General features: G+C 39.4%; 2 protein-coding genes and 1 long non-coding RNA gene across 8 annotated transcripts in view; all 3 read left to right on the top strand.

Moving 5' to 3' along the window:
• LOC127495212 (diacylglycerol kinase delta-like) overlaps positions 1 to 22,535 on the top strand; it is a 46,532-nt gene that overhangs the window by 12,176 nt on the left and 11,821 nt on the right. Inside the window, exons 4-16 of the mRNA XM_051861915.1 lie at positions 9,353 to 9,457; positions 9,780 to 9,912; positions 13,638 to 13,744; positions 13,888 to 14,013; positions 14,115 to 14,217; positions 14,561 to 14,723; positions 16,385 to 16,493; positions 16,827 to 16,966; positions 17,050 to 17,134; positions 20,283 to 20,377; positions 20,463 to 20,562; positions 20,672 to 20,948; positions 22,346 to 22,477. Of these exons, the coding sequence (XP_051717875.1) occupies positions 9,353 to 9,457; positions 9,780 to 9,912; positions 13,638 to 13,744; positions 13,888 to 14,013; positions 14,115 to 14,217; positions 14,561 to 14,723; positions 16,385 to 16,493; positions 16,827 to 16,966; positions 17,050 to 17,134; positions 20,283 to 20,377; positions 20,463 to 20,562; positions 20,672 to 20,948; positions 22,346 to 22,477 (1,675 nt within the window). The remainder of the gene's footprint in view (positions 1 to 9,352; positions 9,458 to 9,779; positions 9,913 to 13,637; positions 13,745 to 13,887; positions 14,014 to 14,114; positions 14,218 to 14,560; positions 14,724 to 16,384; positions 16,494 to 16,826; positions 16,967 to 17,049; positions 17,135 to 20,282; positions 20,378 to 20,462; positions 20,563 to 20,671; positions 20,949 to 22,345; positions 22,478 to 22,535) is intronic.
• Positions 79 to 8,164, top strand: LOC127495218 (uncharacterized). 2 transcript variants are annotated; one of them, XR_007925083.1, is made up of 2 exons: positions 79 to 6,996; positions 7,173 to 8,164. It is a non-coding gene; the product is annotated as an uncharacterized LOC127495218 (long non-coding RNA). The 2 variants fall into 2 exon arrangements; XR_007925082.1 differs by having other exon boundaries at positions 79 to 7,085.
• Positions 11,834 to 13,642, top strand: LOC127495164 (uncharacterized). 5 transcript variants are annotated; one of them, XM_051861800.1, is made up of 3 exons: positions 11,834 to 12,013; positions 12,473 to 13,186; positions 13,238 to 13,642. In XM_051861800.1, the coding sequence occupies exons 1-3, from the start codon at positions 11,907 to 11,909 to the stop codon at positions 13,389 to 13,391; spliced, it is 975 nt and encodes a 324-aa protein (XP_051717760.1). In that variant the 5' UTR covers positions 11,834 to 11,906; the 3' UTR covers positions 13,392 to 13,642. The 5 variants fall into 5 exon arrangements, with proteins under 5 accessions (XP_051717760.1, XP_051717759.1, XP_051717757.1 ...); XM_051861799.1 differs by having other exon boundaries at positions 12,269 to 13,186; XM_051861797.1 differs by having other exon boundaries at positions 12,116 to 13,186.

Genomic DNA, 22,535 nt, shown 5'->3' with positions numbered 1-22,535 from the left:
TACGACTCAAACTGCCTGCACAAACTGAGACAGAAGAGCCTTACTGGAGCGTCTGGATTTTGCCGGCAATAAGTAAGAGGAAAGAATGTGTGGAATGAGAGGGAGAGAGAGTGTGTGTGTTTTCTTAAAGGGACAGTTCACCCCAAAATGAAAGTTCTGTCATCATTTACACTCTCACATGTCGTTCAGACTTTATTTCTTCTCTTTTGAAGAACATTTTAAACTTGACTAATTGTATGGACAAAAAAACACTGAATATCTACTTTTTTTTTTTCAAGTCATACAGGTTTGAACGACATGAGGGCGAGTAAATGATGGCAGAATTTTGTGGTGAAAGATCGCTTTAACTATGCGTTTAGTATAAAACGATGTGATTTAAATCTGACAAATCCTTGCTTTCAGGGGAAGTCTTTGAAGGTGGAAATAATTTATGAAGTAAATTGATGTTTTACCAAATTACCACGTGTTCTTAGGGGTAGGGTTCGGTTTTGGTAGACTAATCATTATAAATAGCTTTAAATGTAAACAATTCACGTCTGTTGTATGTCTACGTTTAAATGGGTAAGTGTGTGAGAGTATGTACTTGTACAACTATCTTTGTAAGGACCAGTTTGAGTTTTAGACCATCTGAGTGAGGATAAAGTGAGGACATTTTGACCGCTCCTCACTTTCTGAGATCCCTTAAACGCCTGTTTGAGGGTCACAACTTGGTTTTAGGTTAAAGTCAAATCAAGTCACCTTTATTTATATACAATATAGATTGTTTCAAAGCAGTTTCAAATAGTTTCAAGCTTTACAGTGATAACAGGAAAATGATTCAGTGATGCAAAACAGAGTTGATTTTGGCTGTACAGCAGCAGTTAGTTCAGTGTTGATTCAGATCATCAGTTATTAAATTAGTTCATTTCATCTATAAAGCTGTTCTGCAGAAACAGTGATGTCATCGTCCAGTTCTCGTCCAGTGCAGTCAGATCAATAGTATTGTTGAATATTAAGTATTATAATTAGGTTAAGGGTTGGTTTAGGGTAAGGCTTCGGGTTAGGCACTCAGTTGTGATGGGTAGGGTTAGAACACTGTGTCCAGTGCTTGTGTGGCCTTGGGCTCAGTATGACAGCTACCTCTCTCTCTCTTTCTCTGTGTAGATCTGTATGTTCAAAATATGAATTAAATTAGTTACCTAATATGCCATATTAATTGCAAACACTACCAGTCAAAAGTATTGGGTGGGTAAGATTTGTTTAATATAAATTAATGCTTTTATTCATAAAGGATGCATTAAATTGATCAAAAGTGACAGTAAAGACATTTATAATCAGGGGTGCACATAACTTTTTTGGTCTGGTTCTCAAGGGAGATGCGGCTTGGTACTCACACTTTACACTTTTTTTTTTTTATTAGGCTGCTGTCACTTTAAGAACGAATATACTGACACACATCCGGTTTCTTTCTCAACTGTTCGCTTATGACATAACTAGGCATGTGACGGTATCAAATTTTCATGTTGCAAATTAATTGCTGAAGCTTTTATCACGGTATACGGTATTATCACGATATTGAAATAACTTGCAAAAAAAAAGTGTTGTCATAGTATAATAATAATTTGTAATAACAAAAAGAACTCTGAATGTTTAAATACAATAATAAAATACACCAAAAATATATAAAGTAAAATTTTCAAACAGATTAAAGTGCAAAAGAATTAAGCTATAAAAAACAACAGGTAACACTTTACAATAAGGTCTCATTAATTAATGCATTAACTAAGATTGAGCAATAGCTACATTTGTTACAGAAAGTATTATTTTATGTTAATGTTAGTTAAGAAATACAACTGATCATTGTTAGTTTTATCTCAGGTTCATTAAATATTAGTTACAACTTTTGATTTTAGTAATGTTATTAAACAGTAACTAAGAAATTAACATTAACTAAAAATAATTAATGCTTTATAAGTATTTTTCATTGTCAGTTTGGTAATAATGAAATAACATGTTAACTAATGAAGTCTCAAAGTTTTACTGAACAATAACAAATAATCAGAACATTTCTAATCATTAGGGCATGTTGTAGTCCAGATTAAAATATAAAAATGTTTAAGTTTGAAAATAAATAGCCTATTAAGTCTTTAAGTATTAAGTATTTGGTGCTGTGATGAACAACATTGAGTTTACAAAAAAATTAATGGCTGTTTGAAACATTTTAAAAACTTCACTAGCGCAGTTGCTTTGTTTGCAGGGTTTCCGGGGTAACCGCTGCGTTTCTGCTGTTCCATCAGTGCCCTCTGTTGTCAGAGAGTGAACGTGCACTTTCATTCAGCGCGTCTCCTTCACTCGTTCCGCCATGTGCTTCTCATGCACATTCAGGCTTGTTTACATCTGAGCGCGTGTCCCTTTGACGCAGAATAAAGTGTTGTGCATTTTATACAGTTGATGGGGAAAGTATTCTTAAATGCATTATAAAAATTGGTAATAAATTATTATTTATGTTATTTTGAAGTGCCCACGATAACAATATCGTGCATATTCATTATCGTGATATATCGCATTACCGAATATCGGCACATGTCTAGACATAACCGAGAGAATACTTGCTAAAGACGGGTATTTTGACATAACTTTGTTTGTATGTGTAGGTTCAAGCGCAAGTAAACATGAAAAAAAAGGAATTAATTCGGTAAAGTGCTGTCTGAAACGTGCCCCTCTCTCTCTCTGCATGCGCGTGTGCCGCTTTTCGCCTCTTCTTCTGCATTTAAAATCGCTTGAATGTGTAAATTGGCTAAACAAAACACGTCCAAATGATAAACTTTCACTCTATGATGAATAAACTTAGCAGTTAACCCACAAATCACATGCATGGCGAACCGTGGGACCTGGTCCGTACGGATCACGGATCAACTAATAATTAATAAACACATCATCATGATTGCTATCTTACCAGAGATGGAGATGGAGTGTCCCTGTCCCCAAAAATGTTGGTACTCAAAAACGCTTCCCTCCACGTTTTCTGGCGCGCATCATTTATTTTTACCGCGTATGCGCACCAGTTGTGTGCACCCCTGATTGTGCTATTTCAAATAAATGCTGTTCTTTTGAACTTTCTATTCATCAAAGAGTCCTGAAAAATTAAAGTTTCAGTTTCTACAGAAATATGAAGCAGCACAACTGTTTTCAACATTGATAATAATCATAAATGTTTCTTGAGCAGCAAATCATCATATCAGAATGATTTCTGAAGGATCATGTGACACTGAAGACTGGAGTAATGATGCTGAAAATTCAGCTTTGATCACAGGAATTATATTTTAACATATATTCACATAGAAAACAGCTATTTTAAATTGCAATAATATTTCACAATTTTTAATGAATTTTGTTCAAATAAATACAGCCTTGGTGAGCAGAAGAGACTTTCAAAAACATTACAAAATCTTACAGACACCAAACTTTTGAGTGGAGGTTTGTTGTTTTTTCTGAGAAAAAAAAAACATAATCATTGAACATACGCCTTTCAGTGGCCTATAGTCCAGTTGACAGGTCACGCTTGTTTTAATTGTCACACTATATACACAAACAGACTGACGTCTTAGGAAATTTCCTTGTTACATATTCATTTATGGATGAGAAAATCAAGTGATTCATCTTAAGGAGGCAAAAACAATACAAAGTTTCAAACATTGTCTCAAATAATTGTCATATGCTCAGCAGGAATGATGAATTATGCTATTTTGTGATGTTTTTTAACCATACTAAATTAACTTGTTAAATTGACAGCACTAGTTATATGTAGTTTATATAATGGATTATTATTAAAGGAGAAAAGAAGTGTCTGTATCTGAGACATAATGTTTTAGACAAAAGTTTGGGGTTGGTGAGGTTATTTTTAAAGAAACTAATGCAAAGATGCATTAAATAGATCAAAAGTGACAGTAAAGACATTTATAATGTCTATTTAAAATAAATGCTGTTCTTTTGAACTTTTTATTCATCAAAGAATCCTGAAAAATAAAATGTAATATGTTTACACATAATAGTTTTAGACATATGATGAAGTGTATCACCAATAGTGAAAAATCAAGTATGAATAATTAAAAACAGTGATTTTCTGTCGATTTGAAGGGCTTTAATATAAGAAAAGCAATAAAGTTCTCGCTACTTCAGGAGCCTTTGACTCAAATGATTGTATCTAATTTTAATCCAGATCAGATGAATATTGCTTGGACCGTCAGCTGGTTTTGCTCTGACAGGTCCCAAGACACCGTGTGCTTCAGAAGACGTCATCAGTCTGTTGTGCAAGAGTTCAGCAGTGTCAGAACATGCTTTGAAGTGTTGAAATATAAAACTGACTTGCATTTAAAGGCGTAGTCTATCATTACTAAACAGAATTTCAACATTTGAAGATTTCAAACAGGTTTCCGAACACTCCCCCTGCCTGCCATTGGTCAGTCAAACAGATGGCCCCGCCCCCACACTCATTTCATTGGTCGAGTCGGAAGTTGACAGCTGTTTGAAGTCGTTTATGTTTCGAAAGCGTAACACATCACAGTGTTTCACTCTTCAGTAAGTCAAACTACTGATGACTGACTCTTACTACAAGGTTTCGCTTGTTAAAGGGGACCTATAATGCCCCTTTTCACAAGATGTAATATAAGTCTCTGGTGTCTCCAGAATGTGTCTGTGAAGTTTCAGCTCAAAATACCCCACAGTTCATTTATTATAGCTGTTCAAATTTGCCCCTATTTGGTTGTGAGCAAAAACACGCCGTTTTTGTGTGTGTTCCTTTAAATGCAAATGAGCTGCTGCTCCAGAAGAGGGCGGAGCTTTAACAGCTCGCGCTTCGGTTGCTCAACAACAACAAAGCTGGAGAATCTCACGCAGCCAAAATGAGGATTGTCAGTAACGGTGTTCAGCCTTACATTGTTCAAACCGGAGTCGACACTGATGGAGAGACTCAGGAAGAAGTTACAACTTTTAGACATTTCTGAGCAGTTAGTGGATAAATTTATGTAGTTGCTGTGGAGTTGATTCAACTCATCCACTAGCATGTGCCGTCATGTTAATCTTTTGTGCAAATCCAGCGTTGAATTGACCCTCGTTTGTGAAGCAGTCCGGCGTAAAATGACGGCATGACAACAACACTCTACTACAACAACTCTTCCTCTTCTCTAAAGCAGCCCAACATGGCCACACCCCAAATTTTAGGGTTAGTGATGTCACCAACCCAGGAAGAAGCTCATTGTAGTCCTACCAGCCGTTTGTTGTAGTCCTTATAAAGAGATTTCTGTAAAAGAAAATATCTCTCTTTGCATTGAACTTTGAGCGTCGTAACTTTGCAGATGTTGTTTATGCTCAAACAGCAACATTACACACTAACTAAAGTTAAAAAAGTCAAATCATAATCAACCACCCCAATCAGATGGGCTTTTCACACTCGAACTTGTCAAAATTTGGGTTATCTTGTTTCATGCTTTACACAGTTATTAATCCACAGGATTCAGCATAGTGAAAAGTCAGATTTTATTTAAATAGCACCATTTATACAGATTAGTGTGAAACTGATATTTCATTAGGTGCATGTTCAGATTAGTGTCGCAGCTGTGTGTTAAAGTGTTAAAAACAGGATATATTCAGCTTATGTAACTGAAGCCCAAAAGCTCTTTGAGTTGCATGACACAGTTCGGCCGGCGTTATGATAGCGCTGATAATGTGTGTTTGTGTGAGTGATAAAAGTGGCTTCGAGATCTACATCAAAGACATTAAGCAGACGCTCACCGACTCTCTCTCTCTTCCGCTGTGTGTCAGCTGATCCATGTGTCTGTATATTTTAGTTGGTTTTATGAGGCAGCTTGTGTACTCTTCTGTGGAATGAATAATATGATCGGTTTATATGTGTGTGTGTGTGTGCTGGCGGAGGAAAGGCGTGAGTTATTTTTATCCGTGTGGGAACAGAGGGTCTTTGTCTGCAGCTGGAGGAAACGGATTGGGAAGTTGACGTACGCACACACACACACACACGCGCACACACACACACAAGCTATTTTAGGCCTTTGAATGCTTGAAGGTTTGGCTGGTGTGGCATTAGAGTGATACAGCTGAAAAAGTTTGAGTTCCAGACTTTTGAGTCCACTAGTAAACATGATTCTGTTTTGCATTCTAATTCTATTACAAATTCTAAACATAACATAATATTTCATTAATCTATATATATATATATATATATATATATATATATATATATACACACACACACACACACATTCACTCAGAACTTTAGCAACTTTACAATAAGCTTTTATTTGTTAACATTAGTGAACATGCATTAGCCAACATGAAATAGCAAAGAACAATACATTACAGCATTTATTAATTTTAGTTCATGTTAATTTAAACTTTCATCAAAGTATTTTTAATCCTCTGGTGCTCTTCGCTCATTTTTGAATTTTACGTTTTATTTTTTTAGAATTTTTTTACTTGAAGTAAAAAATTCAACAAAAAAACACAAAACGTAAAATTTGTAGGTTAAAAATGCTTTATGAAACTTGGAATGAAGTAAAAAAAAATAAAAAAATAAATTTTGTTAAAAAGTAAAAAATAAAAAATAAAAAAACCACAAAACATAAAAAAATGGGCGAAGGGCACCAGAGGATTAAAAATGCTTTACGAAACTTGGAATGAAGTAAAAAAAAATAAAAAAATAAATTTTGTTAAAAAGTAAAAAATAAAAAATAAAAAAACCACAAAACATAAAAAAAATGTTGGTAAAAAATGGCCGAAGGGCACCAGAGGATTAAAAATGCTTTACGAAACTTGGAATGAAGTTAAAAAAAAAAAAAAAAAAAAATTCTGTAAAAAATGGGCGAAGAACACCAGAGGATTAAAAATGCTTTATGAAACTTGGTGTGAAGTAAAAAAAAAAAAAAAAAAAAAAAAAAACATTTTGGTAAAAAATGGGCGAAGAACACCAGAGGATTAAAAATGCTTTACGAAACTTGGAATGAAGTAAAAAAAAAAAAAAAAAAAAAAATTTTGGTAAAAGATAGGCGAAGAACACCAGAGGATTAAAAATGCTTTACGAAACTTGGAATGAAGTTAAAAAAAAAAAAAAAAAAAAATTCTGTAAAAAATGGGCGAAGAACACCAGAGGATTAAAAATGCTTTACGAAACTTGGAATGAGGTAAAAAAAAAAAAAACAATTTTGGTAAAAAATGGGCGAAGAACACCAGAGCTTTACGAAAAATGCTTTACGAAACTTTGAATGAAGTAAAAAAAAAAAATCGGTAAAATTTTTTTGGTAAAAAATGGGCGAAGAGCACCAGAGGATTAAAAATGCTTTACGAAACTTGGTATGAAGTAAAAAAAAAAAAAAAACACAAAACGTAAAAAATTTTTTGGTAAAAAATGGCCGAAGAACACCAGAGGATTAAAAATGCTTTACGAAACTTTGAATGAAGTAAAAAAAAAAAATTCGGTAAAATTTTTTTGGTAAAAAATGGGCGACGAACACCAGAGGATTAAAAATGCTTTACGAAACTTTGAATGAAGTAAAAAAAAAAGATCTGTAAAAATTTTTTGGTAAAAAATGGGCGAAGGGCACCAGAGGATTAAAAATGCTTTACGAAACTTGGAATGAAGTTAAAAAAAAAACAACAACATTTTTTTGGTAAAAAATGGGTGAAGAGCACCAGAGGATTAAAAATGCTTTACGAAACTTGGTATGAAGTAAAAAAAAAAAAAAAAAAAAAAAAAAAAATTTGGTAAAAAAATGGGCGAAGAGCACCAGAGGATTAAAAATGCTTTACGAAACTTTGAATGAAGTAAAAAAAAAAAAATTCGGTAAAATTTTTTTGGTAAAAAATGGGCGAAGAGCACCAGAGGATTAAAAATGCTTTACGAATCTTGGTATGAAGTAAAAAATAAAAAATAAAAAACCACAAAACTTAAAAAAATTTTGGTAAAAAATGGGCGAAGAGCACCAGAGGATTAAAAATGCTTTACGAAACTTGGAATGAAGTAAAAAAAAAAAAAAAAAAAAAAAAATTTGTTAAAAAAATGGGTGAAGAGCACCAGAGGATTAAAAATGCTTTACGAAACTTGGTATGAAGTAAAATAAATAAAAAAATAAAAAAATTGGGTAAAAAATGGGCGAAGAACACCAGAGGATTAAAAATGCTTTACGAAACTTTGAATGAAGTAAAAAAAAAAAAAAAAATCGGTAAAATTTTTTTGGTAAAAAATGGGTGAAGAGCACCAGAGGATTAAAAATACTTTTTCGAAACTTGGTAAAGGTTTTGACACTTGCTATGTGAAAACACAAAAAATCATGGACATGATTCAAAAAGGTTAAATAAATACAGCATAAATATAATTTAGTACTGTAAAATCCCCTAAAAATACAAAATATTAAATAAAAAACATTATCAAACTAAAATATAGTACATTTATTTCATTGAAATAAAAAAAAATGTGGTTATCTTCGACACATGAAGAGCACCAGACGGTTAAAAAACATTAATGCACCTTGAACCAAGATTGAACAACTGAATTTTGTATTAACTAACATTAACAAAGATTAATAAATATATTGCTCATTGTTAGTTCATGTCGGCTATTGCATTAACCAATGTTTACAAATGAGACCATATTGAAAGTGTTACCTGATTCAATTTTCTAAAACTCTAGTTAAAAATAATCAAGGCACTTTTTCACACTGGTCGTTATGAGTATTTAATCATTTTTATTTATATGCACCTATATAAATTACATATAATTAAAAACAAATACACTAAAACGTTTTAATACCTGACAAATGCAGGCCTCAGTGAACATTTTTGAGTAATAATACAAACTATTTGTTTGACTCACTCTTGAATTGACTCAAAGTGAGATAAACTGATCTTATTAACTTTGATGCTTTTTTGCTATGCAAAAAACACTCTCAGACTAATGAATTGCTAAAAAAGGAGAAACTAATGTAATGTCACGGTATTTAGGAAAACTTAATGGCCAAATAAAAAACTCATTGCAATATTCTTCTTGCATAATGTCTTATCACCAGCAAAATCATTGTGAATATATTTGATCTGTCACCCAGTCGTAGTTGGCACCCTGTAAGTTGGATAACAAGAGCTCTTTGGTCGAGGCGCGTGCGTGTGTGTGTGTGTGTGTGTGGACAGTGTGTTCCTTGTTCCTTGGCCTCAGTTTGTAGGAGAAACACATGTTTCTGGAGCTCACACACACACACATTTAAGGTTATGTGTGGATAAAGCAGCTTATAATACTTGAACAAATCTATTCCGATTTCTTCAGTTTCACATGACCGACTCCTGAGCTTTCCCTCTCACTTTCTCTCTGTAGGTAATCACTCCGTGTCGTCGACTGGTTCTGTGTGCGGAAAACAGGAAAGAAATGGAGGAATGGATTGCAGCGCTGAAGAGTGTTCAGAACAGAGAACACTTTGAGGTGAGATTCTCCATCTGTTGGAAAGTTTCTACCGTCTGTTTAGGACCGGGTTTATTAGAAATATATTACACCGCAGTCTCTACAATCGGCTGTACAGAAAGCAATGGAAAATCTTCATCAAGCACTAATTATTCTACACACAAAATGAGGCAGAATACAGTTCTTCTGGTGGATATTGAGTTTAATTGCTAGTAGTGACTTCTTTATATTTTTGTGGAATTTTTTGATGAATAGGAAGTTCAGCATTTATTTGAAATAGAAATCTTTAGTAACATTATAAACGTCACGTTTGATCAGTTTAATGTTTGTGTCTCTGCTCTAGTCCACTCAGTTCAGTATGGATCATTTCTCGGGGATGCATAACTGGTACGCCTGTTCACACGCTCGCCCCACGTACTGTAACGTCTGCCGGGAGGCGCTGTCTGGAGTCACCTCTCACGGACTGTCCTGCGAAGGTCTGTCACTGTTCATCATGCATTTGATTTGATTGTTACAGAGGTTTCTGTGTAGGATTTGAATCTAATGCTGATTTATGTGTTAAAGGGTTAGTTCACCCAAAAATGAAAATTCTGTCATCATTTACTCACCCTTGTGTCGTTCCAAACCCGTAAGACTTTCGTTCATCTTCAAAACATCATCTTTTTGATGAAATCGGAGACATTTCTGTCCCTCCATAGACAGCTACGCAACTCCTACTTTTACGCTTCAAAAAGTTCATAAAGAAAATGTAAAACTAATCCATGTGAATCGAGCGGTTTAGTCCAAATTTTCTGAAGAGACACGATCGCTTTATATGATGAACAGACTTAATTTAATCTTTTATTCATTCTGGTGTTACGCAGCACGTTTGAGCTTCTGCAAGAACCAATGATGTTCATTCTGGTGTTACGCAGCACGTTTGAGCTTCAGCAAGAACCAATGATGTTCATTCTGGTGTTACGCAGCACGTTTGAGCTTCCGCAAGAACCAGTGAGGTTCATTCTGGTGTTACGCAGCACGTTTGAGCTTCCGCAAGAACCAATGAGGTTCATTCGGGTGTTACGCAGCACGTTTGAGCTTCCTCAAGAACCAGTGAGGTTCATTCTGGTGTTACGCAGCACGTTTGAGCTTCCTCAAGAACCAATGAGGTTCATTCGGGTGTTACGCAGCACGTTTGAGCTTCAGCAAGAACCAATGAGGTTCATTCTGGTGTTACGCATCACGTTTGAGCTTCCTCAAGAACCAGTGAGGTTCATTCTGGTGTTACGCAGCACGTTTGAGCTTCCTCAAGAACCAATGAGGTTTCTTTCGGGTGTTACGCAGCACGTTTGAGCTTCATCAAGAACCAGTGAGGTTCATTCTGGTGTTATGCAGCACGTTTGAGCTTCAGCAGGAACCAATGAGGTTCATTCTGGTGTTACGCAGCACATTTGAGCTTCCGCAAGAACCAGTGAGGTTCATTCTGGTGTTACGCAGCACATTTGAGCTTCAGCAGGAACCAATGAGGTTCATTCTGGTGTTACGCAGCACATTTGAGCTTCCGCAAGAACCAGTGAGGTTCATTCTGGTGTTATGCAGCACGTTTGAGCTTCAGCAGGAACCAATGAGGTTCATTCTGGTGTTACGCATCACGTTTGAGCTTCCTCAAGAACCAGTGAGGTTCATTCTGGTGTTATGCAGCACGTTTGAGCTTCAGCAGGAACCAATGAGGTTCATTCTGGTGTTACGCAGCACATTTGAGCTTCCGCAAGAACCAGTGAGGTTCATTCTGGTGTTACGCAGCACATTTGAGCTTCAGCAGGAACCAATGAGGTTCATTCTGGTGTTACGCAGCACATTTGAGCTTCCGCAAGAACCAGTGAGGTTCATTCTGGTGTTACACAGCACGTTTGAGCTTCAGCAGGAACCAATGAGGTTCATTCTGGTGTTACGCAGCACATTTGAGCTTCATCAGGAACCAATGAGGTTCATTCTGGTGTTACGCATCACGTTTGAGCTTCCTCAAGAACCAATGAGGTTTATTCTGGTGTTACGCATCAAGTTTGAGCTTCAACATGAACCAATGAGGTTCATTCTGGTGTTACGCAGCACGTTTGAGCTTCAACAAGAACCAATGAGGTTCATTTGGGTGTTGCGCAGCACGTTTGAGCTTCCTCAAGAACCAATGAGGTTCATTCTGGTGTTACGCAGCACGTTTGAGCTTCAGCAAGAACCAATGAGGTTCATTCTGGTGTTACGCAGCACGTTTGAGCTTCCTCAAGAACCAATGAGGTTCATTCTGGTGTTACGCAGCACATTTGAGCTTCAGCAGGAACCAATGAGGTTCATTCTGGTGTTACGCAGCACGTTTGAGCTTCAACAAGAACCATTGAGGTTCATTCTTGTGTTACGCAGCATGTTTGAGCTTCAACAACAACCAGTGAGGTTCATTCTCGTGTTATGCAGCACATTTGAGCTTCCTTAAGAACCAATGAGGTTCATTCTGGTGTTACGCAGCACGTTTGAGCTTCAACAAGAACCAATGAGGTTCATTCTGGTGTTACGCAGCACGTTTGAGCTTCCTCAAGAACCAATGAGGTTCATTCTCGTGTTACGCATCACGTTTGAGCTTCAACAAGAACCAATGAGGTTCATTCTCGTGTTACGCAGCACGTTTGAGCTTCAGCAAGAACCAATGAGGTTCATTCTGGTGTTACGCAGCACGTTTGAGCTTCAGCAAGAACCAATGAGGTTCATTCTGGTGTTACGCAGCACGTTTGAGCTTCCTCAAGAACCAATGAGGTTCATTCTGGTGTTACGCAGCACATTTGAGCTTCAGCAAGAACCAATGAGGTTCATTCTGGTGTTACGCAGCACGTTTGAGCTTCCTCAAGAACCAATGAGGTTCATTCTGGTGTTACGGAGCACGTTTGAGCTTCAACAAGAACCAATGAGGTTCATTCTGGTGTTACGCAGATCGTTTGAGCTTCAGCAAGAACCAATGAGGTTCATTCTGGTGTTACGGAGCACGTTTGAGCTTCAACAAGAACCAATGAGGTTCATTCTGGTGTTACGCAGCACGTTTGAGCTTCAACAAGAACCATTGAGGTTCATTCTTGTGTTACGCAGCATGTTTGAGCTTCAACAACAACCAGTGAGGTTCATTCTCGTGTTATGCAGCACATTTGAGCTTCCTCAAGAACCAATGAGGTTCATTCTCGTGTTACGCAGAACGTTTGAGCTTCAACAAGAACCAATGAGGTTCATTCTGGTGTTACGCAGATCGTTTGAGCTTCAGCAAGAACCAATGAGGTTCATTCTGGTGTTACGCAGATCGTTTGAGCTTCAGCAAGAACCAATGAGGTTCATTCTGGTGTTACGCAGCATGTTTGAGCTTCAACAACAACCAGTGAGGTTCATTCTCGTGTTATGCAGCACATTTGAGCTTCCTCAAGAACCAATGAGGTTCATTCTCGTGTTACGCAGAACGTTTGAGCTTCAACAAGAACCAATGAGGTTCATTCTGGTGTTACGCAGATCGTTTGAGCTTCAGCAAGAACCAATGAGGTTCATTCTGGTGTTACGCAGCTCGTTTGAGCTTCAGCAAGAACCAATGAGGTTCATTCTGGTGTTACGCAGCACGTTTGAGCTTCCTCAAGAACCAATGAGGTTCATTCTGGTGTTACGCAGCACGTTTGAGCTTCCTCAAGAACCAATGAGGTTCATTCTGGTGTTACGGAGCACGTTTGAGCTTCAACAAGAACCATTGAGGTTCATTCTTGTGTTACGCAGCACGTTTGAGCTTCAACAAGAACCAGTGAGGTTCATTCTCGTGTTACGCAGCACGTTTGAGCTTCAGCAAGAACCAATGAGGTTCATTCTCGTGTTACGCAGCACGTTTGAGATTCTGTTTATGTTCGCTGATCAATGTTTATATGTGAATAAAAGCCTAAATTCAAACTTTTTTATCTTGTAAAGCGATCGAGTCTCTTCTGAAAGTTTGGACCAAACCACTCGATTTATATCTCTTTATTAACTTTTTGAAACAACAAAGTGGTAGTTGCGAAGCTATCAGTGGAGGGACAGAAATCTCTCAGATTTCATTTAAAATATCTTAATTTGTGTTTTGAAGATGAACGAAAGTCTTATTGGTTTGATGACATTTTTTATTTTTAGGTGAACTAACCATTTAACTTGACTGAAAACTTTGTGTGTTGTACAGTGTGCAAGTTCAAGGCTCACAAGCGTTGTGCGGTCAGAGCCACTAATAACTGCAAATGGACGACACTGGCCTCCATCGGCAAAGACATACTGGAGGATGAGGATGGGGTGAGTGTTATTTGTGCTATGCTACACTTGTTTCTTCGTTTTGTGATAGGGTGGTTTGGGTTATATCCATTTTGTGTGAGAAGGTCCGTTAACGTCTGAACCAATTGCTCATCCTGTAATTAACACCTTTGTAAACTCGTTAGATCTCAATGCCTCATCAGTGGCTGGAGGGGAATCTGCCTGTCAGTGCCAAATGCACCGTGTGTGATAAAACCTGCGGCAGCGTTCTGAGACTTCAGGACTGGCGCTGTTTGTGGTGTAAAGCCATGGTGAGTGTGTGAAAGTTCATGTCTTTCTGACATTCATTAATGTTACGCTACACATTTAATGGAAGACAAAGACGACAATCAACTGTGTGTACGTTCTCCAGGTGCATGCTGGGTGCAAAGACCAGCTCTCTTCTAAGTGCCCGTTGGGTCAGTGTAAAGTCTCCGTGATTCCACCCACCGCCCTCAACAGCATCGACTCGGACGGTGAGCATCCAATCAGAGCACTCCTGCAAAAACAACCAGCCAGAACGCTTTTCCCAGAGATGACCAATCAGAGTAAAATCAGAGCGATCTCATGGAAATATCCAATCAGAGCTCTCCGTCAGAAATAGCTCGTATCTAAAAATCACCTCACAGAAATGACCAATTATGGCTTTATGTCGGAAATAGTTCAGAACATGAAGAACTCACATGCTGTAGACCGAAGATTCAAAATGATTACTAAATGCTTTACATTCTTAGTTCATGTTAATCAACAGAACATTATTGTAAAGTGTTGCCATATAAATAATACTAAAATAAGAACCTCTCTCTCGTGTGTTTGTAGGGTTCTGGAAGGCGACGTGTCCTCCGACCTGCACCAGCCCGTTGTTGGTGTTCGTGAACAGTAAAAGTGGAGATAATCAGGGCGTGAAGTTTCTACGGCGGTTTAAACAGCTGTTGAATCCTGCACAAGTGTTTGATCTGATGAATGGAGGGCCACATCTGGGGTAAGACACACACACACACACACACACACATACACACACACTCTCTCACATGTTGGGTTTCTATGTTCTATGGGGATTTTCCATAGACATAATGATTTTTATACTGTACAAACTGTATATTCTGCCCAACCCATCACTGAAATCTTTCTGCATTTTTTCATTTTCAAATAAGCATCATTTAGTGTGATTTATTAGCTGTTTTCCTCATGGGGACCAAAAAATGTCCCACAAGGATTTTGGAAATTGCCATCTTTGTGGGGACATTTTGTCCACAGGACTCACAGACACACACACACTAAAACACTCACACGCAAACAGACACACACACATACACACACTCACAGACAAATACACACACACACTCAAACACACACAGACACACGTACAGACACGCACACAGACACACACTCATACAAACACACACACACACAGAGAAACACACAGTCAAACACACACACGTACAGACACACTCACACACACACACACACACTAAAACACACATACACACGCTAAAACACACGTACACACAAACACACTAAAACACATACACACACTAAAACACACATACACACACTAAAACACACGTACACACAGACACACTAAAGCACACATACACACACTAAAACACGTACACACACTAAAACACACATACACACACACTAAAACACACAGACACACTAAAACACACATACACACACTAAAACACACATACACACAGACACACTAAAACACACATACACACACACTAAAACACACATACACACACACTAAAACACACGTACACACACACTAAAACACATACACACACTAAAACACACATACACACACACTAAAACACACGTACACACACTAAAACACACGTACACACACTAAAACACACATACACACACTAAAACACACGTACACACAGACACTAAAACACAAACACATACACTAAAACACACGTAAACAGACACACACACACACTAAAACACACATACACACACTAAAACACGTAAACAGACACACACACACACACACTAAAACACGTACACACAGACACACTAAAACACAAACACATACACTAAAACACACGTAAACAGACACACACACACTAAAACACATACACACAGACACACTAAAACACATACACACACACTAAAACACGTACACACACTAAAACACACGTACACACACTAAAACACATACACTAAAACACAAACACATACACTAAAACACGTAAACAGACACACACACACTAAAACACACGTACACACAGACACACTAAAACACAAACACATACACTAAAACACAAACAGACACACACTAAAACACACATACGCACACTAAAACACACGTAAACAGACACACACACACACTAAAACACACGTACGCACACTAAAACACGTACACACACACTAAAACACACGTACACACACACACACTAAAACATACGTACACACACACACACTAAAACACACATTTACACACACACAGACATACACACACACACAGACTCTCTCTCTCACACACACTCACACACACACACACAGACTCTCTCTCTCACACACACTCACACACACAGGATAGTAAATATCCACTCAGGCAATGAATATCAATAATCTTTCGTTGCATATTTGCTCATTGACATGTTTAAATGTGTTTGTGTGTGTCTGTCGCAGCTTGCGTCTGTTTCAGAAGTTCGACACGTTTCGTATTCTGGTGTGTGGAGGTGACGGCAGTGTCGGATGGGTTTTATCAGAGATAGACGCTCTGACATTACACAAACAGGTACACAAACACACAGATCCAACAGACACTGAATCATACTGCAGACGACAGGAGAATCCCAGTATGAATACTTAACTACAGATAATACTACACCGGCTGTGCTAAATGACATACTGGAACATTAATAAATCACATGCACTAATCCTAATATGCCATACTATACAGGATGAACAGAGTTCAGACACATTTTCTGTGCTTATACTGCCTTCTGGTGGTGCTTTTCAGTTCATGCATTTCCTGTGAATCGAATCAGTTATCTTGGGTTTGTTGCTAGTTACTGTTTGAGCTACAGGTTCATGTCTAGAGTTTGATGTTTTGATGTGGCATCTGCAGTGTCAGCTGGGCGTGCTTCCGCTGGGAACAGGAAATGACCTGGCCAGAGTTTTGGGGTGGGGCTCGGCATGTGATGACGACACACAGTTACCACAGATCCTGGAGAAACTGGAGAGAGCCAGTACCAAGATGCTGGACAGGTGAGTTTGTGTGCCTGAAGTATCTGTCAGTCACAGTCTGTCTCACTCCTTGACAAACATTCCAACGCTTTTATTTCTCGTAGATGGAGTATTATGGTATATGAGACCAAGTTACCACGGCAACACTCCAGCTCCACGGTAACAGAGGACTGCAGTGAGGACTCAGAGGTAATGCTGATTTAAAGGGACAGTTCACAGTAAAATTTACTCACCCTGTCGTATGCCCTACTTTCTTTTATGGACCACAAAAGGAGAATTTAAAACTGTTTGGTGTTTCCTCTCTTCCCATCGGCTGTTCTGTTTCCTCTCTTCCTAACAGCTGTTCTGTGTTTCCTCTCTTCCCAACAGCTGTTCGGTGTTTCCTCTCTTCCCATCGGCTGTTCGGTGTTTCCTCTTTTACCCAACGGCTGTTCTGTGTTTCCTCTCTTCCCAACAGCTGTTCTGTTTCCTCTCTTCCTAACAGCTGTTCTGTGTTTCCTCTCTTCCCAACAGCTGTTCGGTGTTTCCTCTCTTCCCATCGGCTGTTCGGTGTTTCCTCTTTTACCCAACGGCTGTTCTGTGTTTCCTCTCTTCCCAACAGCTGTTCTGTTTCCTCTCTTCCTAACAGCTGTTCTGTGTTTCCTCTCTTCCCAACAGCTGTTCGGTGTTTCCTCTCTTCCCATCGGCTGTTCGGTGTTTCCTCTTTTACCCAACGGCTGTTCTGTGTTTCCTCTCTTCCCAACAGCTGTTCTGTTTCCTCTCTTCCTAACAGCTGTTCTGTGTTTCCTCTCTTCCCAACAGCTGTTCGGTGTTTCCTCTCTTCCCATCGGCTGTTCGGTGTTTCCTCTTTTACCCAACGGCTGTTCTGTGTTTCCTCTCTTCCCAACAGCTGTTCTGTTTCCTCTCTTCCTAACAGCTGTTCTGTGTTTCCTCTCTTCCCAACAGCTGTTCGGTGTTTCCTCTCTTCCCATCGGCTGTTCGGTGTTTCCTCTTTTACCCAACGGCTGTTCTGTGTTTCCTCTCTTCCCAACAGCTGTTCTGTTTCCTCTCTTCCTAACAGCTGTTCTGTGTTTCCTCTCTTCCCAACAGCTGTTCGGTGTTTCCTCTCTTCCCATCGGCTGTTCGGTGTTTCCTCTTTTACCCAACGGCTGTTCTGTGTTTCCTCTCTTCCCAACAGCTGTTCTGTTTCCTCTCTTCCTAACAGCTGTTCTGTGTTTCCTCTCTTCCCAACAGCTGTTCGGTGTTTCCTCTCTTCCCATCGGCTGTTCGGTGTTTCCTCTTTTACCCAACGGCTGTTCTGTGTTTCCTCTCTTCCCAACAGCTGTTCTGTTTCCTCTCTTCCTAACAGCTGTTCTGTGTTTCCTCTCTTCCCAACAGCTGTTCGGTGTTTCCTCTCTTCCCAACAGCTGTTCGGTGTTTCCTCTCTTCCCATCGGCTGTTCGGTGTTTCCTCTCTTCCTAACAGCTGTTCAGTGTTTCCTCTTTTACCCAACAGCTGTTCTGTGTTTCCTCTCTTCCCAACAGCTGTTCGGTGTTTCCTCTCTTCCCATCGGCTGTTCTGTGTTTCCTCTCTTCCTAACAGCTGTTCAGTGTTTCCTCTTTTACCCAACAGCTGTTCTGTGTTTCCTCTCTTCCCAACAGCTGTTCGGTGTTTCCTCTCTTCCCATCGGCTGTTCTGTGTTTCCTCTCTTCCTAACAGCTGTTCGGTGTTTCCTCTCTTCCCAACAGCTGTTCGGTGTTTCCTCTCTTCTCATCGGCTGTTCTGTGTTTCCTCTCTTCCCATCGGCTGTTCTGTGTTTCCTCTCTTCCTAACAGCTGTTCTGTGTTTCCTCTCTTCTCATCGGCTGTTCTGTGTTTCCTCTCTTCCCATCGGCTGTTCTGTGTTTCCTCTCTTCCCATCGGCTGTTCTGTGTTTCCTCTCTTCCTAACAGCTGTTTGGTGTTTCCTCTCTTCCCAACAGCTGTTCGGTGTTTCCTCTCTTCTTCTTAACAGCTGTTTGGTGTTTCCTCTCTTCTCATCGGCTGTTCTGTGTTTCCTCTCTTCCCATCGGCTGTTCTGTGTTTCCTCTCTTCCTAACAGCTGTTCGGTGTTTCCTCTCTTCTCATCGGCTGTTCTGTGTTTCCTCTCTTCCCATCGGCTGTTCTGTGTTTCCTCTCTTCCTAACAGCTGTTTGGTGTTTCCTCTCTTCCCAACAGCTGTTCGGTGTTTCCTCTCTTCTTCTTAACAGCTGTTTGGTGTTTCCTCTCTTCTCATCGGCTGTTCTGTGTTTCCTCTCTTCCCATCGGCTGTTCTGTGTTTCCTCTCTTCCTAACAGCTGTTCGGTGTTTCCTCTCTTCTCATCGGCTGTTCTGTGTTTCCTCTCTTCCCATCGGCTGTTCTGTGTTTCCTCTCTTCCTAACAGCTGTTTGGTGTTTCCTCTCTTCCCAACAGCTGTTCGGTGTTTCCTCTCTTCCCATCGGCTGTTCAGTGTTTCCTCTCTTTCCAACAGCTGTTCAGTGTTTCCTCTCTTCCCAACGGCTGTTCTGTGTTTCCTCTCTTCCAATCAGCTGTTCTGGTTTCCTCTTATCCCGTTGGATGTTCTGGTTTCCTCTCTTCCCATCGGCTGTTCAGTGTTTCCTCTCTTCCAATCAGCTGTTCGGTGTTTCCTCTCTTCCCATCAGCTGTTTGGATGTGTCCTCTCTTCCAATTGGCTGTTCTGGTTTCCTCTCTTCCCTTTGGCTATTCGGTGTTTCCTCTCTTCCCAATCGGCTGTTCTGGTTTCCTCTTATCCCATTGGCTGTTCAGTGTTTCCTCTCTTCCCAACAGCTGTTCGGTGTTTCCTCTCATCCCATCGGCTGTTCTGTGTTTCCTCTCTTTCCATTGGCTGTTCTGGTTTCCTCTCTTCCGATCGGCTGTTCTGTGTTTCCTGTCTTCCCAACAGCTGTTCTGTGTTTCCCCTCTTCCCATCGGCTGTTCTGTGTTTCCTCTCCTCCCATTGGCTGTTCTGTGTTTCCTCTCTTCCCAATTGGCTGTTCTGGTTTCCTCTCTTTCCATTGGATGTTCTGGTTTCCTCTCTTTCCAACAGCTGTTCTGTGTTTCCCCTCTTCCCATCGGCTGTTCTGTGATTCCTCTCTTCCCTTTGGCTATTCGGTGTTTCCTCTCTTCCCAACAGCTGTTCTGTGTTTCCTCTCCTCCCATTGGCTGTTCTGTGTTTCCTCTCTTCCCAATCGGATGTTCTGGTTTCCTCTCTTTCCATCGGATGTTCTGGTTTCCTCTCTTCTGATTGGCTGTTCTGTCTTTCCTCTCTTCTGATTGGCTGTTCTGTGTTTCCTCTCTTCTAATTGGCTGTTTTGTTCCAGGTGCAGCACATTCTAACCTATGAAGACTCCGTTGCTGCTCATCTCTCCAAAATCTTGACGTCCGATCAGCACTCTGTGGTCATTTCCTCCGCCAAGTACGTACTGTATATGTGAGCAACAGTGTGTATTTCTGTTTGTACGCATCTTTACTGCCTTCTCATCCAAAAACCTGTTTTTTAGAGTTTTGTGTGAGACGGTAAAGGACTTTGTTGCGAAAGTGGGACGTGCATACGAGAAGAACACGGAAAATTCAGAAGAATCAGAGGCCATGGCTAAAAAGGTCAGCTATGATTGGCTATTAGATGACTTGCTGTTTTGTGATTGGCTTTTGGAGGCTGGGAGCGTTTAGTGATTGGCTGATGAATTACTCAGGATGTTTTTGTATGCAGTGTTGCGTGCTTAAAGAAAAGTTGGACTCGTTACTGAAAACGCTTAACGAGGAAGCCCAGGCCACCAGTGTGATGACTGCACCTCCGCCCACCATCGCTGAGGAGCAGGTTGACGGGGAGGGTGTGGTGCTGGCTCCGCCCACCGCCCCGCCCACAGTCACGGCTCCTTGTTCTCCTCGACCGCCTGCCGCCATCTTCAAACCTCGTGAGCAGCTGATGTTACGCGCCAACAGCCTGAAGAAAGCCATCAGACAAATCATAGAGCACACAGAGAAAGGTAAATAAAACACAAACACATTTTGGACTTTTTCCATGTTAAAGTGTTATTATCGGGTTCCCGGTGCATCTACCAACCCAGGAAACGTGAAAAAGGACAACCCAGTAACTTTGTTTTGGCAAGCCTTTCTCTGCAAGCATGTGAAAAAATGAGCCGCTCAGATTTCGCTCCCCTTGTGACATAGGAAGAGGATCTTATTATAATATTATCGCCCCTTAATCTGCACGTTTCTACCCACGGCGCCGCCATTTTGTTTTCGCAAGCGACAGCCGCGTACCAGTTCTAAGGTCATGGCAAAAGTTCGAGCAAAGCGTGTTTTTGCTCACACCCAAATAGAGGCAAATTTGACAAACTATAATAAATGATCTGTGGGGTATTTTGAGCTGAAACTTCACAGACACATTCTGGAGACACCAGAGACTTATATTACATCTTGTTAAAGGGGCATAATAGGTTCCCTTTAACTAATAGGTTAAGCGAATATATAATATAGTGCATATATTTATCAAAATGCTCCTCTCTAGAAACTGACAAGTTAATGGACATTGAATGGCTTTCCTGAGGTAAATGTAATGTGACATATTGTTCACAAGCTGTTTTATTGATGTCTTTCGGTGGTTGAAACACTGGTTGTTCTGTATTTTTCAACATTCCTTCTGATGTTCATTCATATTTATTTCATGCTATAACTAGTAGTAAAGAGGAAGAAATGATAGTTTGCGGCTACAGCGATCTGTCACGCCACAATAAAGAACATCAAAACCACATTTGTTATTTGAATTTCATGATAAAATTGACAGAATTTGAGAGATGACACTTGGTTTAATAATCACAAAAGCTTGATCAGCTTGAATCGCTGATCCGAACAGTTTTGAACCACACACTAGTTATTTCTGTTACAAATATTCAAATTATCATAGAAGTACTGAGATAAAAGTTTAAAGTTAGGATAGAAACACTGATAAACACGATCAAAATAGAGCAAACCACCTTTTGAAACTAACTTGGTGCTTCAAATAACTGTTGTATCAATTACATCATTACACCAGTAGGTGGCGACAAGTGACTGTTAAGCATGTATTTGTCATTGAATCATTCATTCAAAAGATTTGTTCAAAAAACACAGATTCATCCAGTAATGAAACAAGTATTTATTAATGAGTCATTGAATTCATTCAAAAACTTTTTTTTTTTTTAAATGAATATTATTATTAATTAATTATTAACAAATTAATAAAAAATTTCCAGCAATTAATATTTTGTCAGAACCTCTAGTAAATAACATTATTTTGTTTAGTTGTATATTCAGAATCGTGATCTCTATTTGAAATCAAAAAATAGTTTCTACTTGAGTTCAAAACTTTCAGATTTCTCATGTATATGATCTGGTCTTTCAGCGGTGGATGAACAGAACGCTCAAACGGAGGAAGGTTTGCCCTCACTGCCTGCGGAGGATGAAGATGAGGATGATGATGCTGAGCGATCATCTCTGCTGTCATACAGCAACAGAACGCGAGTCAGCAGAAGAGGTGAGGCTCTTTAAACGCACAAAGACTCATTCCTGAAGTACAGCGTCACTCATTTTTC

The sequence above is a fragment of the Ctenopharyngodon idella genome, chromosome 15 (assembly GCF_019924925.1).
Source record: "Ctenopharyngodon idella isolate HZGC_01 chromosome 15, HZGC01, whole genome shotgun sequence".
Lineage (NCBI taxonomy): Eukaryota > Metazoa > Chordata > Actinopteri > Cypriniformes > Xenocyprididae > Ctenopharyngodon > Ctenopharyngodon idella.
The sequence above is the reverse complement of the archived record's forward strand: the minus strand, read 5'-3'. Positions and strand labels throughout refer to the sequence as shown.